Source organism: Schistocerca serialis, chromosome 1 (genome assembly GCF_023864345.2).
Source record: "Schistocerca serialis cubense isolate TAMUIC-IGC-003099 chromosome 1, iqSchSeri2.2, whole genome shotgun sequence".
Lineage (NCBI taxonomy): Eukaryota > Metazoa > Arthropoda > Insecta > Orthoptera > Acrididae > Schistocerca > Schistocerca serialis.
The window spans coordinates 689,182,037-689,202,309 of record NC_064638.1 but is presented as its reverse complement, the minus strand read 5'-3'; the positions used below and the strand labels follow the sequence as shown (position 1 = coordinate 689,202,309).

The 20,273-nt window shown below is 38.9% G+C and overlaps 1 protein-coding gene across 1 annotated transcript in view; it reads left to right on the top strand.

Moving 5' to 3' along the window:
• Window positions 1–20,273, top strand: part of LOC126480634 (myosin-I heavy chain) — an 804,636-nt gene that overhangs the window by 591,586 nt on the left and 192,777 nt on the right. Inside the window, exons 6-7 of the mRNA XM_050103881.1 lie at window positions 6,485–6,703; window positions 14,579–14,743. Of these exons, the coding sequence (XP_049959838.1) occupies window positions 6,485–6,703; window positions 14,579–14,743 (384 nt within the window). The remainder of the gene's footprint in view (window positions 1–6,484; window positions 6,704–14,578; window positions 14,744–20,273) is intronic.

The following is a 20,273-nucleotide window of genomic DNA, read 5'->3' as shown; positions in this document are numbered from 1 at the left end:
AGCAGCGGAAAGGAGTTTTAGAGAAGAAGTTAACAAGTTTTATGACACTTGTGTAGAATATCTCAGCAAGTGGAGCGCCTCATATTTACCCTCATCACCGGTGTTTGATTGGATGTTACTGAAGAGAGTGCCAAAATGGGAAAGTGTTGAAGAGACAGTTTCTTATTTGAAGAGTAAGGAGATTGAAATCGATGATTCCATTCTCTTTGATCAGTTCGGCATACTGACAAATTTTGTTGAAGAAAGTCTTCACAAGTGGAATGATGGAAAAAAAAAAAGAAAAAGAAAAACGATATTGGAATGTCATGAGAAGTGGGTGAGTTTTTTTTTAAAGCTGTGATTGTCTTCAGCATTACTCTGAGTTGGTAATAATTGCAAGGTATTTATTTGCAATCCCAGATCCCAGCCCATAATGCCAATGTGGAAAGAATATTTTCGTTCGTCAATATCCAGTGGACTGATGAAAGAAACATAATGGAGGTGGACTCTCTTGAAGCAATCCTGCAGATCCTGTACAACTACAAAATGGATTGTGCCAAGTTTTATCACTGTGTCTCAAAGAACAAAGACATGATCAAGAAGGCTGGAGGCAGTGAAAAATACTGTTTTCTCCAAGGACAGTCAATTCCATCTACAACTGCTCAGTAATATTAAAGCTCATGTTGATTTTAATTGATTAAAAGTTGAATGGCTGTAAAATTTTGTAAAATCGTAATACATTTCTTTATTACTGTATATGTTTATTAAATGTCATTAATCATACAGATAATCTAGATTATATCAATCTTTTGTATCCTCTTATTAGTTATAATAATCGGGTTAACAAAATGTATCAACAAAACATTAATATTTAAAATTAAGAAACCTGGGTACATGTGGAATGAGGTGTCCACTGGCACCCGGGTGAATGTGTCCTGGTTTTCACCGAAAAATAATTTGGTCACCCTATGCTAGAGGTGCAAAATTTGTACACGGGCTTTATCACAAGCAGTAGCGAAAACAACCCGTTTCCATGCTCACCAGATTTAGATATTTTTGTGAAACACTTACTAAGAGCCTAAGGAACTGCAACTAATGTGTGAGGGAGCGATGGAAAGGGATCACCAAATGATATGTTGCTTGTGTGAAAAAATGGATAGGGGTGGCATCAATGATGTTATCGCTTGAGTGCACTGGTTGTACTTGACGGCAACAAACTTAAAATTGTTACAATTGATACAGGCTCAATGGGTCATGTAAATGCACAGATAGCTTATTAAGTGTAAAAATAAGAAACGGAATAGCTGAATTACCTGTATCTGATCATAAAATGGTCAAGAGGATATAATATTGTACGTTCTAGTGTTAGACGAGGCATTACCATTGCAGGGAATTTAATGGGAACTTTCCATCAGGTGCTATTTTCTGATGAATATGGCACAAAATAATCAAATAAAATGTATAAGCCGCAGTATTGATCAGATTTTAATTTATTAGAATGGACAATCGCTTTCGACTTTGCCCATTCTTTCGAAAGGTCATAGCGACCTCATTTCATAGAGGTGGTTGGGAGAACCACAAATGGTTCAATTATTATGACTGAATGTGCATTTGGATTGTTGCCGACTAGCTTCGACTATTTGGTAAATCTTTAAAAGTTATACGGCAGTATCATACAAGCGAACTAGTGTGCTGCCTAGAAACCATATTTTGGTGACAGGGTAGATTGTCAGATTCTATGCAGAAGTCCGGTCTGGTCTGGTTTTTTATCCAGTTACGTTGATATTGGTTTGGCCTCTTCACCATTATGCAGGCACCTGTGACGTACAGCCCAATACAACTGCAAAGTTGCCAACCATAGGGAAGAAAATATGCACTGCTGAGGAAATACTAATGATAGCAACTATTTTGAATATCTAAGACAATCAACACGAACAGGTAACTTTGGATGTGCCCCAGGGAAATGTGTTGGGACCCTTATTATTCATATTGTACACTAATGACCTTGCACACATTATTAATAGTAACATCAGGCTTCTTGTGGATGATGCAGTTATCTGTAATTAAATACCATCTGAAAGAAGCTGCAACAAATATTCAGTCAGACTTTGATAAGATTTCAAAGTGGTGCAAAGATTGGCAGCTTACTGTCAATGTTCAGAAGTATAAAATTGTGCACATCACAAAACGAAATAAAGTAGTATCTTATGACTAAATCAGTGAGTTACTGCTGTAATCAGCCAACACATACAAATACCTAGATATAACACTTTGTGGGGATATAAATGGAATGGTCACATAGGCTGAGTCGTGGGTAAAACAGGTGGTAGACTTCGGTTTATTAGTAACATAATGAGAAAGTGCAATTTGCTTACAAATCGCTCACGCGATCCATCGTAGAACATTGCTCAAGTGTGTGGGACCCAAACCAAATAGGACTAATAGGGCTATTGAACATATATGGAGAAGAGCAGCATGAATGGTCACAGGTTTGTTTAATCCGTGATAGAATGTCACAGTAATATTGAAGGAACTGAACTGGCAGACTCTTGAAGACAGACGTATACTATCCCGAGAAAGTCTATTAACAAAGTTTCAAGAACCGACTTTATATGATGACTCTAGGAATATACTATGATCCCTTCGTATCGCTCACATAGGGATCGTGAGAATAATTACTGCACGCACAGAGGCATTGAGTCAATCATTCTTCCAGTGCTCCATACGTGAATGGAACGGGAAGAAACCCTAATAACTGGTACAATGAGACGTACCCTCTGCAATGTACCTCACAGTGGTTTTCATAGATGTAGATGAATTGCTCCGACTGGGGCTGACGTGTGATGACCGAAACCAGAGGTCCATCAGGCAACTTCTAGCGCGTTTTCTGTATTCTCTACACCTTTGTTACTTCCACAGTTACATTTTCAACTTCTGCGGCTGCAAGTGTTTTTCTGTCTTTGTTGTGTGTTCACATGTTGAAAACAAAGGTTAAACAGACCGCCTAGACCAGTTGAGGTCCTTTAGCACTAACTTTAGCTGCTATAGTTTATTTTCTTTGGGGCGTGTAACTGTAATATTAGTATTTTTATTATTATTATGGTTTCAGCACCAAAGAAGAGAGTTACAAAACAGACATTTAGGGAAGTGACAAGAGCAAGAACAGTTTAATGGTTGGTTAACTGCAGATCCCAAGGACAGTTATCGGGTTCACTGCAGGATTGCCTGATGTTAGTTTGAGTGCTGGAAGAAGTGAACTTTTGAAACACGCGAATCGCGACTCGCTCAACGGTAGAGTGTCACAATTTACTAAACAGACTGCTTGTATCATGGGTACATCAACCTACTACAAGCACCACCAGTCTTAAGCTCGAAGAGGACACCAAAGCTGCTGAAATAAGACTGGAGTCAGTATTAGCTGAGCACTCACTATCGTTGCCAACGGTAGATCATATACATGAGCTCATAAAAGACATTTTCGTTGATTCTACAGTTGCCGAAAACTCTAGCAGGAGCAAGCTTCCCAAATAACACCATGAATATTTTGCTTGAAAACAATGACCGTTCAGTGTCCAGAATTGTTAATAAAGGGAAAATGTTATTAGCCAATACCTGATTAACTTTTTTCTTTTTGTGTTTCATCAGTCTATAATTTTTTGCTTTCTAGGTGAACATAGGGACGTTGCACATATCTTGTAGGAAAAATGAATTGGCAACACTGCTCAACTGTCACATCCTTATTAAACTAGACCTGCAAGAGATAACAAGCCGATTCAATTATGTCTATACAATACGTAGCCATGAAATGGATTTTCGTCATTTTTCTGAAAGATATAATTGAGTGGCATGTCCTCTTTGCTAAAATATAATTCTTTTACTAAGCTGATTGTCTTGAAGTTGACCTCGATGTCTTCTTTCAGGCATATGATGGTTTTGGGTACTTTCTGTATGTAGGAATAAACGTTTTCTACGTTTGTTCAGTTGATGATTTACTAGCTGAGAAATGAAACAGTTTCTTCATTGAATCTTCGGAGATGATTGGTTCACAAAATATGTCGTTCAAAAGGATCCACAGGTCTCTTCTTTCAATAACTAACCATGATTACTCCTTAAACTCTCTTGCCATCACTTTTCATATAACACTTTTTCCTGCCAGGTGTGAGCACTGAGCAGACAGCACAAAGACTATTATGCAGGTATATGTACTGGTAATTCAAAGAATTTACCCATTGGCACAGATATTCAGTAGAAATTTTTCGCATTGTTCTCGCATAAATTGTCATTTAAATATTATAGCGTTTGCAAAAATATTTGTGCTAATGGTTTTACAAAATTAACACATTTATGTCTTAGTTAATTTTAAGTACACCAATGTTAAATATATAGGGTATTTCAGAAGTGATGGTTAATACTGGGGGATATGACAGGAATGATCATTCAAAACAAAATAGTCTACATCTACATCCATACTCTGGAAGCCACCTGACGGTGTGTGGCGGAGGGTACCCTGAGTACAGTAAACATGGGCTCTAAAACTTATACCTTAAGACCTATGAGCAATGCTTGATTTCCAATTCTATGAAACAAATCTCCTCTACTGCAAGCTCTTTGCTTTCTATATTTTGGGAAGTGGTAGCATGGATCAAAACAAGAATAATATCCAGTACACATGAGCTCTAAAATGCATACCTTAAGAGCTATGAGCCCTTGTTCATCTTCGCTACTTTGAAACACAACTCTTCTAATGGCTAAGTGCTCATAACTTTTACTTTTAAGGTATGCGTTTTAGAGCACATGTTTACTGGACTTTTTTTCTTGTTTTGGCCCATACTACCACTCCCAAAAATATGGAAAGCAAAGAGCTTGCAGTGGAAAAGATTTGTTTCACAGTATGGAAGATTAAGAATTGCTCATAGCACGTAAGGAACATGTTTCAGAACCCATGTTTACTTGACTTTTTTGTTTCGAATGATCATTCTTGTCATATCCCTGAATATTGACATTGACCATCACTTGTGAAAAACCCTGTGTATTCAGTGAAATGGTAGATAATTCACAACCTACAAAAATCGATTTTTGTACAACATTTCTATTTAATTTTATGTGAAGAAATTGATACCCACTCGTATTGTAAATTTTATAATATGTGTTAGGTTTGATGACATCACGGAGTATATGTTGTTGTTGTTGTTGTGGTCTTCAGTCCTGAGACTGGTTTGATGCAGCTCTCCATGCTACTCTATCCTGTGCAAGCTTTTTCATCTCCCAGTACCTACTGCAACCTACATCCTTCTGAATCTGCTTAGTGTATTCATCTCTTGGTCTCCCTCTACGATTTTTACCCTCCACGCTGCCCTCCAATACTAAATTGGTGATCCCTTGATGCCTCAGAACATGTCCTACCAACCGATCCCTTCTTCTGGTCAAGTTGCGCCACAAACTTCTCTTCTCCCCAATCCTATTCAATACTTCCTCATTAGTTATGTGATCTACCCATCTAATCTTCAGCATTCTTCTGTAGCACCACATTTCGAAAGCTTCTATTCTCTTCTTGTCCAGAATATTTATCGTCCATGTTTCACTTCCATACATGGCTACACTCCATACAAATACTTTCAGAAATGACTTCCTGACACTTAAATCAATACTGGATGTTAACAAATTTCTCTTCTTCAGAAACGCTTTCCTTGCCATTGCCAGCCTACATTTTATATCCTCTCTACTTCGACCATCATCAGTTATTTTGCTCCCCAAATAGCAAAACTCCTTTACTACTTTAAGTGCCTCATTTCCTAATCTAATTCCCTCAGCATCACCCGACTTAATTAGACTACATTCCATTATCCTTGTTTTGCTTTTGTTGATGTTCATCTTACATCCTCCTTTCAAGACACTGTCCATTCCATTCAACTGCTCTTCCAAGTCCTTTGCTGTCTCTGACAGAATTACAATGTCATCGGCGAACCTCAAGGTTTTTATTTCTTCTCCATGAATTTTAATACCTACTCCGAATTTTTCTTTTGTTTCCTTTACTGCTTGCTCAATATACAGATTGAACAACATCGGGGAGAGGCTACAACCCTGTCTTACTCCCTTCCCAACCACTGCTTCCCTTTCATGTCCCTCGACTCTTATAACTGCCATCTGGTTTCTGTACAAATTGTAAATAGCCTTTCGCTCCCTGTATTTTACCCCTGCCATCTTTAGAATTTGAAAGAGAGTATTCCAGTCAACATTGTCAAAAGCTTTCTCTAAGTCTACAAATGCTAGAAACGTAGGTTTGCCTTTCCTTAATCTTTCTTCTAAGATAAGTCGTAAGGTCAGTCGTAAGGTCAGTATTGCCGGAGTATATATACAATTGAAACTGTAAATTGATTTTTTTCTTACTGTGTAATATCATGAGACAGCATTAACTAATCTCAAGTGAGGTATTGTTTCATGGAGGAATTCACAAAGATAGGAGAGATCACAATATAGTGAGTGTTGTATGGCACTCTGGTTTCAGAACAACAAAGAGCTGGCAGAGCAGCTGAGGCTGAAGCCAGCCGAGCACTACCGCTACCTCGACCAGTCGGGCTGCGTCCGCATCGACGGCGTGTGCGATGCACGCAAGTTTGATGCACTGAGGCTCGCTTTCAACGTGCTGCACATCCCAGCAGAGATGTGCGATGGTATTTTCAGCGTCCTGTCCGCCATCCTCTGGCTGGGCAACATGAGCTTTGAGGTATTGTCTTCACTTTTATTAATCTTTTACATTTTTGATATGGTGTTAAGAACAGTGTCCGCTGCTGTCACTGTTATGTGTTGAAGGTACCAGACAGTGTCATTGATTTAAGGACAAAAATGAGACAAGAGGGACATCAGCAGCAGCAAATTAGAGTAAAAAAAGGAAGTCAGAATGTCCACATGAGCAGTGATGATGCATGTTTCTACTGTGTGTTCTAGCATATGAACAGAGGCCTTGTATATGGTGATTGTGAAGATGTGTCTTGTCCCAAGAACTAAATTTGAGAGGAAGTGCACAAACGTTACTGTACCTCAAAGGATTGATAGTTATCTGTTCAGTATTATGTTAATATAGATTACTTTGAGAGCTAAAAGTAATCATATTCTACTAGCATACACAAAATACATAGTTTTAAATTGTTAATAATATGATTAAGGGTATCATTTTTTTTTCAGTTAAGGATCTGAAATTATAACTTCATGTTGCTAAATTCTGTGTGAGTCTAACTAAATGATTAATAAAAACAAAGATGTGGTGACTTACCGAACAAAAGTGCTGGCAGGTCGATAGACACACAAACACAAACATACACACAAAATGTTGTTGAATTTTGTGTGTATGTTTGTGTTTGTTTGTGTGTCTATCAACCTGCCAGTGCTTTCGTTCGGTAAGTCACCACATCTTTGTTTTTATATATAATTTTTCCCACGTGGAATGTTTCCCTCTATTATATAAATGATTAATAAGTTAGAAAATTAAGCTAGAAGAAATACGAAAGATATTTTAATCATATACCTACTGACAGAGAAATTTATGAAATAGAAAAAAAAAGAAAGGAACCGCTGAAAAAGATCCTGTTTGTTGTTAGAAAAATTGGAATGGTACTTCTACAAACTGAAAAGTATATAAACTAGAAAAATCAGTTATTCAACTTTGATGATAATTATAACACTTTCTTTCCTTACAGAACTTCACAATTAGCAATATTAATGGATGTATTGAATTATTTTCATCTTTTCTATATTTTAAATGTGCACAGTTAAAATTCTATGGACATCTTTTGAAAGATGGACTTCTTTGTTGCTTGTGTAATGTGCATCCCAGGCCCAACATTGAACTATATTGACGAGAGGAAAGCTAAAAACACACTCAAATTGTCTGGCAGGACCAATTTTTAAGAGCTTAGGACTGAATTTTGCCATGTTAATGTTCAGCTGTGCCAACTGTGTTGCAAAATTCGCTAACTCTAAGACTATATGCTATTCTGTTTCCCACATCATAGAAACTGAGTAGATGCCAACTCATGAAAAGAATGTATTTTCAACTCTCAAATGTCATATATTTTTCCTGTTATCTAGCATAGAAATTAATATTTTGTCTTTCCGACTGATGCTTTGGGGTTCATAGGTGAACAAAGTTACACTGTAACTTGGTTGTGTTACACAAGTCTACTACACTTGCTCTTCTATGTAAAACTAAATGTTCTCTCAGCAAGTTGTAACAATTCTGGTTTATACAAAGACAAATATTCAATCTCTACATAATGCAACAATAAGGAACACACAGTCATAGAGTTATGAATCCCGGAACCCAGATTCCACTGCTGCAACACTAAATAGGATTATGTACAAGTGATTGTGCAGTATTTTTAAGGCATTCGAAATAATACCATATTGTTAACATAAAATTAGCATAATTTCTGATGCATCAAAATAGTTGATGTAATTTTGTTTAAATAAACTGCATTTTACATATTACAAATTGGCACAAGAGTTTCATATACATGTTCTGTTCCATTATAGCCTACTGTGCACCATTGTGAACTTACATCACATGTTATCAACAGGGATTATTTGCCTCAACGTTCTTATCAAATCTCACCTAACAATAGTTTATTGATGTATCTCCTACCATACTGTGTGCCGTGACATTTTACTGTGTGGCATAGCACCTTTTCTGTTCATAACCTTGTGTAGCACTGTGCAGTATGTCATAAATTTTCATTGTTGACAGAAATCTAAAATTTATATGTTTATAATAATATTTAATGTATTTCCTAAAATGAGCTGCTGTAGAAAACTGGTTTTGAGATAATGGGCACAAGTCAGGGTCTGCAACTGCAGGAAATTGAAAATCTGACGTATCAGTAATTTGAGTCATGGTATTAATCTGGAGATAGTTGTGAAATCTCACAGCTATTTTGTTATTCACCTCAAAACCTAGGCACGTTCACAGTTCATGTCCTCTCATTTTTAGTCAGTCCTGAGACTAATACCCCAGCCATGTATGATTTCTTGCTTGTGGCTTCATATAACATTGGCTTGAAAACGACAATAGTATGAAAAGGTTAAATATGACTCTCAGGTTTTCAAATCTTGCCTGGTGCAGTTCCTAACAAACGGTCTTTGCTTATCATCCTGTCCCATAAGTCTCCCTTGACCCAGTGCTCTGGGTGACTATTCCAAAGTCTACCCTTTTTCCTAAACCTCACAGGTTCTTTTCCCTCATCCCTCTTCCTTCACCCCTCTTCCTTCACCCCTCTTCCTTACCCTTCAACCCTTCTGCCAGAAGAAGGAGCCACTGGCTCTGAAAGCTAGCAATTCTGTGGATGTTGGGTCTCCTGCTGCCACTTGGTGGTAGATTTTCTAGCTTTTCAGTTACTTATATTTTCAAAAATTGATTATTTTTGTCGAAAAGAATAGACTGCAATTCACTATACAGAGGAGATGTTGATTTGCAGATGGCCTAAAGAAAAAGATTGCCACTCATTTGAGCTTTCAGTCAAAAGGCCTTCATTTAAAAATAGAAAACACAATCTCACACACAAACACAACTCTCAGACATGTGACTACTATCTCTGGCTGTGGAGGCCAGACTGCATACAGTAACTGCATCTGATGGCAGAACCAGTCTGTGGGTGATGGGAGTAAGGAAGAGGCGGGCTTGGTGAGTGGAAGGGATAGCAGGGTAGAGGTGGGAGAAGGTGTACTGCTGCCTGTGGGAGCATGCAGGAACCTGGTGGACATAGGGTAGGCCTGCTAGATGCAGTCAGGATATTTGAGGGGGGAGAAGGGGAGCACAAAAGGAGAGAAGTAGAGGAGAGAAAAAGACTAGGTGTGTTGGTGGAATAGACGACTGTGTAGCACTGTAGTGTGAACAGGGAAGGGGATAGATGGGTAGAGGACAGGAACTAGCACAGATTGAGGGCTGTTGGGGTAATGGGAATGTAGCATATATTGCAGGTAGAGTTCCCACTCGCACAATTTAGAAAAGCTGGTGTTGGTAGGAAGGATGCAGATGATGCAGACTGTGAAGCAGTCATTGAAGTGAAGCACATTGTGTAAGGCAGCATATACAGAAACTAAATGATACAGCTGCCTGTGTCAGTGGCCATTCATGTAGACAGACATCTTGCTCATTGTCAAGTCCTTGAAGAAAGCAGCACAGTGACTGCAGCTTAGTTTATAGATCACATGCCTGCTTTCACAGGTAGCCCTTTCCTTGATGCTGTAAGTGATGCCTGTGACTGGACTAGAATAGATTGGGATGGAATGGTCTATGGGACAGGTCTTGCATCTAGGTCTATTGCAGGGATATGGGCCATGAGACAAGGGGCTGGGAGCAGGCATTGTGTAGGGATGGACAAGGGCATTGTGTTTGTTCAGTGGACAGTGAAATACCACTTTGGGTGGGATGGGAATGATAATTGATAGGATATGAACTCATTTCAGGTAATGATGTGAGGTAGTCGAAACCATGGTTGAGAACGAGATTTAGTTGCTCCAATGCTGGGTTGTACTGAGTTACAGGGGCTCCTTTGTGGCCAGATGGTAGGAATGCTGGAGGTGGTAGGTGAGTGGATGGGCAAGGCAGCAGAGATCTGTTGCTGTATAAGGTTGGGAGGGTAATTTTGGTCTGTGAAGGCCTCAGCAGGACCCATGGTGTACTAGGAGAGGACTGCTTGTCACTACATATGTGATGGCCATGGGTCAATAACCTGGAGGGAAGGGTTTTTTTGATATGGAATGGGGGGCAGCTGTCGATCTGGAGATATTGCAGGTGATTGGTAGGTCTGATGTGTATGGAGGTACTGATGTAGCCTCCTTTGAGGTGAGGTCAACATCAAGAAAGGTGGCTTATTGGGTTGAGGAGGATCAGGTGAAGTGAATGAGTGTGAATGTGTTGAGGTTATGGAGGAATTTGGCTCGGTTGTCCTCACACTGAGTCCACACCATGAAGATGCCATGAATGAATCTGAACCAGGTGTGAGATAGGTTGGCATAGTATGGTGCCATGCAGATGTACATTGCTGTACCACGATTTGTTTGTAGGTGATTACTTCAAAGGTTATGTGTGTGAAGGGCATTGATAATCTTGGCATTTACACACACACTCTCTCTCTCTCTCTCTCTCTCTCTCTCTCTCTCTCTCTCTCTCTCTCTCTCTGATTGTAGGTGAGGCTATAGTTGGTCATGATGTCCAGAAAGGGGGTTGTAGGTTTGATGTCAGTCTAGGTGTTGGGAAAATGGCAAGGCTAAGGCATTAGGGATGTTAGTATACAGGGAAGTGGCATCCTTAGTGACACATCAGCCTTGATGTGTGGTATAGGAACAGGAACAGGAAATCTGTTTGTGGACTAGGTTTTGATTTCCCATGCCATGTCCTCGTGCAGACTCCCAGTTCTCCCACCATCCCCAAGATTCAGCTACAATGGAATGTCCCCCTCATCACCAATTATCACCTTGGACTGGAACACCTGAACCATGTCCTTGACCTGAGCTTTGATTATCCCTCATCCTGCCTTGAACTGAGACATTGTACCCAAGATCCTTTCCACCCCTCCTAAAGTGGTGTTCTGTCACCTATCCAACCTACACATCATCTTATTCCATCCCCATGCCACTCTCTCTCCCAACCCCTCATCACAGGGATCATATACCTGTGGCAGACAGAGGTGCAAGACCTGCCCAATCCACCCACCCACCACCTCATACTCCACTCCTCTTACAGGCTTATCCTACCTCATCAGAGGCCAGCCCACCTGCGAAAGCAGCTATGTAATATACCAACTGTGATGCAAACACTGCACAGCCTGTTATTTTGACATGACTACCAACCAACTGTCCACCAGGATGAGTGGCCAATGCCAAACTGATCCTACCCTCCACCAACAGCTTCTCTGAACTACACAGAGAGGGAGTTATCTTTACAACACATCCTCCACTCCTGTAATCGTCCTGACCACACTGTCACGTGATCCTCTGTCCCCGCTCCTTCCACCCAACAATTTCTGCTTTCTCTGCCCTGTCACCCCTTCCCAGTTCAAGTCCTCACATTGCCTTCAGCGTTTGCTGCTGCCCACAGGCCACTACAGTGATGCCAAACTATACACCTGCCAACCCTCCCTCCTGCATTCGTAACCAGCAAATGAGGTGCCTCCCTCCGAGCCACTATCCACCCCGCCCCCCAAGTCCCTCTCCCTGCCTCCTGCCTCCCTCCCACTCCACCTACCCCACCTGACACTATCCCTAGCACAGCCAGTCGTACTGCAAAAGAACATTGGAACTATCAGTCTATCTGGCACAATGCAAGGCCATAGGTGTGTGTGTGTGTGTGTGTGTGTGTGTGTGTGTGTGTGTGTGTGTGTTTTACTTTAGTTTGTCAAAGGATAAGTCCAAAAGCTAGCATTTACATTCTATAAAAACTTTCTTAAATATTTTATTCCAATTTAAGTACTAACACAAGCTGTATACTTCCATTTTTGGTCAATTATCAGTTCAACATAATAAACATCAGCTCCAACATTAAAACTACATGTTTTCGTAGCTCCATTCACATAGCAAAGACATGCCATCCTCTGTTACATATGTGTCTCTTCATCATCAAGTCACGTTGTCTTGATTCAACTTAGCCTGTTCCAGGTTGGTTCTGATCATCAGTCTGAATGTGGTTTTCAGACGTGTCATTCTCATGACAATTTTAGGTAGAAAATTGTAACAGTAATTAAGACCAGATACTGTTATTGGCTCCTGAGTGCAAATAAATCAATGTTAATACACAGCTTCACAAATTCTTCTAAATAGAAATGGAATGTAAGACAACAATACCACTCTGTGTGAATTCTCTCTTTTTTGTAAGTTCATAAAATTGTGTACGGTTGCCATTTTTTCCAGATTAAAAGTTTGTCTTTGCTGTAAAGCACAGGTGATTTAAGCTCACTTGTAGCACTGATTAACAGCAGGACCCCTATTCATCAATATGTTATCATATTTTTTAAACATATTATATAATTTCATGTGGCATGTGAAGTACAATGTTCCAAATTATGGAAAATCTGGAATGGAATAACAACAAAAATATGAATTGGATAGATGGGTACTCACCACTCAAGGGAGGTGTTGAGTGGCAGATAGGCACCTTTAAAAATTAAGTTTTGGATAATATTCGCTTTTGAACAAAGTCCTCTAGCATAAGAACACACACACACTCTCTCTCTCTCTCTCACTCTCTCTGTGTGTGTATGGGGGGGGGGGGACTATTGTGATCTAGCCTGGGGTGAGTAGTAGGGGTACAGAAAAAGCATGAGGTGGGGGGAGGGGGGTTAAGCAGGGTAGGGGTTGGGGGGAAATACTTTAGTGGTGCCTGTGAGAGTGTGTCAGTACATGTCAGGGACATGGATGATGGGTTGCTAGTTGCAGCATTAGGAGAGATGCCCTTAGGAAGGGGTGATGTCAAAATGTCCCTGTCCACATGAACAATCACTACCAAACTGTGACCAAGAGAAAGCTGGACCACACAGTTGCTGAGCATGATACCCTTCACAGCCCTTACCATTGGATTTGTTCATACTAACAGTAGCTTACCTAAATTGTGCTATTGGGAACTCTCTGAGCAACATTCTTTTGTGCCTTTAACCACATGGCCTCAGCCTTCACTAGTCCCTCTCCTCCACTTGCCTCTATCCCTTTTCCTGCTACCACTTTAGCCTCATACTTACCTCCACTTGACTTGCATTCAAGAGGACAACAGTTCAAACCTGCACCCGGCCATCCTGATTTAGGTTTTTCATGATTTCCCTAAATCACTTCAGGAAAATGCTGGGATGGTTTTTGAAATGGCACGGAGCATTTCTTTCCTAATCTGATGGTACTGATGACCTCACTGTTTGGTCCCATCCCCCAAACCAACCGACCAACCAACCATACATACTTTGTTTCACCAAAGTTCTTCAGCGTAGTCCTTTCCCTTTCTCTGCTTCTCCCCATTATCATTTTCCTCCAGCATAGCATCTCCTGATGCTATACCTAGCTGGTGGCACTAGAGCATTTTCCCCAACTATATCTCCCTCTCCCACCCCACATCTATTCTGTACTCCCACAGCCAAGCTTGCTATCACACAGTGGGGTCACAGCAGCTGGAAACAGAAATATTTCAAGACTGTCAAATAGTGAGTACAAGTACCATCTGTATTTTATCCCAGTGACGTCCTCAACATCATTTACATGTGGTTACTCCCAACACTGATCACTAGCATGTGAAAATCAAGTTTGATATTGTTTTCTACAATTATTAAGTGGTAAGAACAAAGGATGGTAGAGTGTGTGTGTGTGGTATTATGTGGTATCATCGTTAAGAAACCATACCAGCCTGGTGCTGGTTACAGTCTAACACTGCCAAACCACCTCTTACATCAAATTTGAAAACTTACATTGCAGACTAACTGTTGGCAATCAAAACAGCCATGAAAAATTTTTCTTTACAATAACGCCATTCCCTGTATTTCTAACAGAGAATTACATCTCAATGTAAGTAGTTCTTTTAACTTTTTAGTATGTTTTGAAATAGTTTCTGTTATTCTCATTTTATTTACAGGATATAGATGGTGAGAAATGTAAACTTACAGAAGAGGACATAGAAATCTTATCAGTAGTTGCAAGTCTGTTGGGTCTACAGCAGGAAGATCTAGTACAAGTGGCACTTTTACGGCAAATTAATGTACGAGGCAACATCACCGAAATTCCACTGAAGTTGCAGGAGGTCAGATACAAAACTTCTCATCATATGTGTGGTAGGATGTGTACTTCTGAAGATGTGCTTTATTTATTACTTCCATCTATTCTGTTGGTTGTTTCTTTAAATAAAATCTCTTACATTTACAGCTAGCTTGAAAATGAGTGTACTAGATCTTGGTTCTTCTGTCACATTACCTTGAAATCTGAAAATGTAACAAAACATAGTTAATACTAAATTACAAGATATATTATGGCTCTGTTTGCATGTTTACAATTTTATTGCAATGATGTATACATAGAAAAAAATCTGTGATGTTTTTATTTTTATTTTAAATTCACCCTATTAAGAAGGCCATTCCTCTTTATTGAGACCAAATCTGGAAGCTACTATAAAGCATTCTTGTGTGTACAGTGGTTTCAGTATCATTGACCGATGCTATTAGCCCATCATAAATCGGGCCCAGGGATTAGCATATACAAGATGAGACGTTTCAGTGAAGGTATACAGTTTCGCAGCCTCTATCTGCACATCTGTTGTTATGAACTGCCACATGTATGATCACCTTACTTAATTGTAATATGACAGAGTTCTGTTGTTAGGAATGCATGGCATCCAACATGTTTTTGTGAGTTATTCAGTAGATGTAGTGTTCTTATTTGAGGATGTTTTAACTCAGGCAGATACTGACAAGCTGTTCTGTTAGAGAACCAGGATGTGCGTGGATAAACAGTTTTGCATATTTTACACAAATTTGGTGTGTCATCAAGCTCATGTATCTAGCAACATCTGCAATCTCAGAAGATAACTTACCAAAAAGGACACAAAATTCATTTTGGGGAAACTAAAAGTCCAACAGACTTCTTGAATTCTTTTACAAGAACGTCTATGGAATGAACAGAAATACTGAACAATGAAGACTGTCTGTGACTGCATAGTGAATGGTGTTGGATATTATGTGGGATTATTTGTGCTTCACTTGAGACAACCTAACAACTGAGAGTTCAGTGTCAGTGCTTACCTCCTCACCTTACAGTGGTTCATGCCTGAATGGGGGCAGTGCTTGACTGCTACCTCTGTTGTTAATACATTCAAATTATGCTGTCATTGAGATGACATAATGACATCATCAGCCATTAAGAGGACAAATATAAGGAGGAAGCTTCAGCAGTAAGTTGTACTTTATTCAAAGAAGACTGGCAATTTGAAATTCAGAACTAATCCCATGTTATTATCTGCCAGCTCATACACTGAAAGGCTGCTACATCCTAAAGGCACAATTCACATTCCCTAGACATGGTCAGTGTTTCACATTTCCATTACTCATAACTGATGTAGTACCTGTATTTGTCATGCTATTGGTAGCCGCTCCTCTCCTCCCTCACACTCTTCCAATTACCATTACTTCCAGAGCTGCCTCAGCTACGTTCTTGGTTCTTACCTGGTCTTAAGCTATATTTGATTATTTTCTCTTCTCAGTGCCAATGGCCCTGCTGCAGTGGTAACACTAGTTTACGTCAGATCACAGAAGTTAAGTTCTGGTGGGCATGGCTAGCACTTAGATGGGTGACTATCTGGGGCTGCCGATTGCTGCTGCCAGGTGGGATACACTCAGCCCTTAAGAGACCAGTTGAGGAACTACAACTGAGAAGTAGCGGTTCCAGTCACAAAAGCTGACAAATGCTGGAAGAGCAGTGTGCTGACCATATGTCTCTCATATCTGCATCCAGTGATGCCTATCGGCTGAGGATGACAAAGCTGTCTGTTTGTTCTTTTGGGTGTCTGAGGCAGAATTGAGTGGGATTTAATTTAGTCTCTTCTCAATGTATTTCTATGTCTTATTTTTCTGTCCTCTGTCTGTTTACTCTCTGAACACTCTTCATCTTCATATCAGTGTCTATCTTTTATTTATATAACAATAAAAACAATCAGTTATTGACAAAATTATTTTATTGGATGGATAAAAAATCTACTTACTAAGCAGTGCCAGAACACACACATAACAGACTGTTGTAATTGGCAATCTTCCAATTACAACAGTCTCTTATGTGTTTGTGCTAGTGTCACTTGGTGAGTAGGTTTTTTTTATCTATCCAATTAAATAAATTTGTCAATAATTGATTGTTTTTGTTCTTATGTTAGCCCATGTGGCCATCATCCCTTCTTATTTAACCCTCTTGTCAGTCTTGTTCAAACAGTCATCTGTTTTCTACCTTAATGTGCTGATCCATTCATTTATTTATCTGTGTCACCAAGATTAATCAACACTTTGCTCCTACAGCTTTTCTAATATCGATTTCAAATGCTCGTAGAGGGTTCCATTTTTATTTGCATATAACAGTTCCATTGCTATTTATGAATTAGCATACAACAATTTAAGATCCATTACACTGCATGGCCTTCTCCTGATCATCTTTTGCCAATTTATTCGCAAATTTGACAGCTATTTTCTTTTCCACCATCCACTTATCTTGTTTATACATTAATTTCTTCACTTTTTGTGCGTTTGTTTTTAGCAAAGTGCTTTGATCGACTTTTATTGCCATTTCTTTTGCCACTTTAATTGCCAAGTTAAGTAGATTACATTTTCTCATGTGACTTTTACTTTCTGTTTACCCAGTTTCTAAAATTTCTGTTTTCATGACTTTCCCTGATCGATTTTTTCCTTTTATCATTTTTTTTCGTATCATATAGACCTCCTACTCATTACCTCTTATAAACGATTTTCATATGAATATTTCTAATTTTTCTATTTCTGACTTTTTTTCCTTGCTTTTTTCTGATTACTTACCTTTTCCATACTCTGCTTATTTATTTATTTTTGCCACTCCCATGATTTCTAACTCTCCAAACTGTCCTCTCTTGCCATGATGAATCCCATCTCATATTACATCCATTCTTTTTGAAAATATGCCTTTGTACAGTCAAAACTAAGGTCCCACATTCTGTTTCGTGTAACCTGCTTGTCCCTTGGAGTTACCCCAAAAGGTCTAACATTGAAAGTCCCTGTTTCTGGGTGCAATCCTACTCTACACAAGATTCCTTTAACATTTTTAAATATAGCAATCTCTTGCTCTTACCTATCTAATCTGTGACCTATATGCCTCATCATCAAATTTCCACCCTACCAGACTTCTTTCAGTCTGCAAAATCATGCAGTTATCTGCCCCATATGTTTCCTTGGGTGTTATTATCTGCCATGCCAGCTTCAAACTGCAATAACATACTAGACTTCACTTCAAAAAGCTATCCCACCTTCTCCTAAACTACCTGAACAGTGGTAATTCCCTTCCTGTCCCTCTGCAACTCCCTAAACAGCCACACCATCAACCATCATTTCTCTCCTACGAATTGAGCTTGGCCAACCTCCTTAACATCCCACAGCCATCACCACTGCCTCCCAGACTAAGAATAACCCATAATCCCAAGAACGTGTCACAACAGTACAGTGACCTTAACCTCTCATCTAAAGCACTCTCCCCTCCTGAATTATCTGTATTATCTAAGAGCTTCACTTTCAGCCCTAAACCTGCATTTGATCATGCAACTTTGGTGAAGAACCTACCTTTCGCGCGTATTACCAATTGGAAATATCACTTCGCAACCCAATCCTAAAACATTTACAACAGCAAACCTGACATTAAGAAGGAGTCACTAGCTCCAAAATCTTGCCAGTTACAACAGTTTTTTTATGTATGTGTTCTTCTGCTTGGTGAGTAGATTGTTTGTCTATCCAATTAAATAATTTGAATATAATAGAAGGAAACATTCCACGTGGGAAAAATATATCTAAAAACAAAGATGATGTGACTTACCAAACGAAAGCGCTGGCAGGTTGATAGACACACAAACAAACACAAACATACACACAAAATTCAAGCTTTCGCAACCAACGGTTGCTTCATTAGGAAAGAGGGAAGGAGAGGGAAAGACGAAAGGATGTGGCTTTTAAGGGAGAGGGTAAGGAGTCATTCCAATCCCGGGAGCGGAAAGACTTACCTTAGGGGGAAAAAAGGACAGGTATACACTCGCACACACACACACACATATCCATCCGCACATACACAGACACAAGCAGACATTTGTAAAGGCGGAAAGTTTGGGCAAATTTATGGTTTTCTGGATTTTTTCCATTGGTTGTACTGTGCAACATTGCTTCATGCCAAATTTCATGATTCTAGGCCAACGGAAAGTACACTGTAGGTTTTGATGAGTGATTTTATGAGTATCAAAATAAAGACATAAATGGCTATATATCTTGACTACATTGACTTAAAAGCTTCAATTTTTATACCAGGAAGGGACTATAGGCCTTAGTACGTGTCATAAATTTCAACTTGATGTGTCTACCTGTTTCTTAGAAAAGGGGTTTTTAACAGTCGGACAGACAGACAGATGGACAACAAAGAGATCCTATAAGGTTCTGTATTTGTCGACTGAGGACAAAACCCTAAAAAAGAAAAGAACTTACAGTACTCCAGTTGTGTTACGACGTACAGTAAGAGATAAAATGAAATGTGTAAAATGAAAATAACAAATGATAACTGAAAATATTGTTAATGCTATTCCGTGTCACAAAAAGTAAAGTGTTCAGTAAAATAAATAAAAAAAAAACACAGGAGACAAAAGATAGAGTAGAAAGATTAAAACTAAGATGAGGTAACAGTTGAAGAAGAGTGCAAACAAGATCAAAAAAGGAGGGAAAGTACTAGAAAATCTAGTATGGATGGGTAAAATGTGGATTGGAAGATGGATTCTCAATTAAAATCTGAAACAAAATTTAAATCTGTTCAGAAATTTACATAGAGGATTTACATTGTGTAATGTATTCTGTTTTCTAGCTAACATTCACTGATTTGAAGAACAAAGTGTCATACATTTTAAAAGATGGAGAACTTTATACTCCATTTACAAACCTTGCTCACAAGCAAGTGAGATAAAAGTGTGTAAGATTGCTTCAAAAGCAAGTAAAAGAAAGGATGAAGAAAAACAGATTAACAAGTATATAATAAGATCGTATGAGTAAAATTTTATATGAAAATTGAAAAGCAAGTAAAATGAAAATAACAAATGATAACTGAAAATATTGTTAATAATATTCCCTGTCACAAAAAGTAGATTGTTTAGTAAAATAAATAAAAAACACAGGAAGCAAAAGATAACTTATTACACACTAAAATTTGGTATATGACAAACATGCACTTGAAGTCTTGTTAGAATTGCATGAACTAATTAATTCTGCAAGGGAGAAATGACAACAGTGTTAAAAAAATTATGACTTCTGTGCCTGGCATTTCCTTTTTATGCTTATCTTTTTTAACCATGTTTTGAATTAGAACCTGTTCATGCTCTTTGTTATCTCTCACACATTGGTAGGTGTGCATCTCTCTTCTTTTGATCTTCATGTTGTTGATTAAAAGATCTTGTATTTTTATGTAACACGTCCTTCATGTGTAATGCCTTGATCCAATAGACATCGCCAACAGAAAAAAGTTAAGAAGTTCCATTAGAAAATACATCCATGATGTGCTTCATCCCAAAGTTACAGAAATTCTCA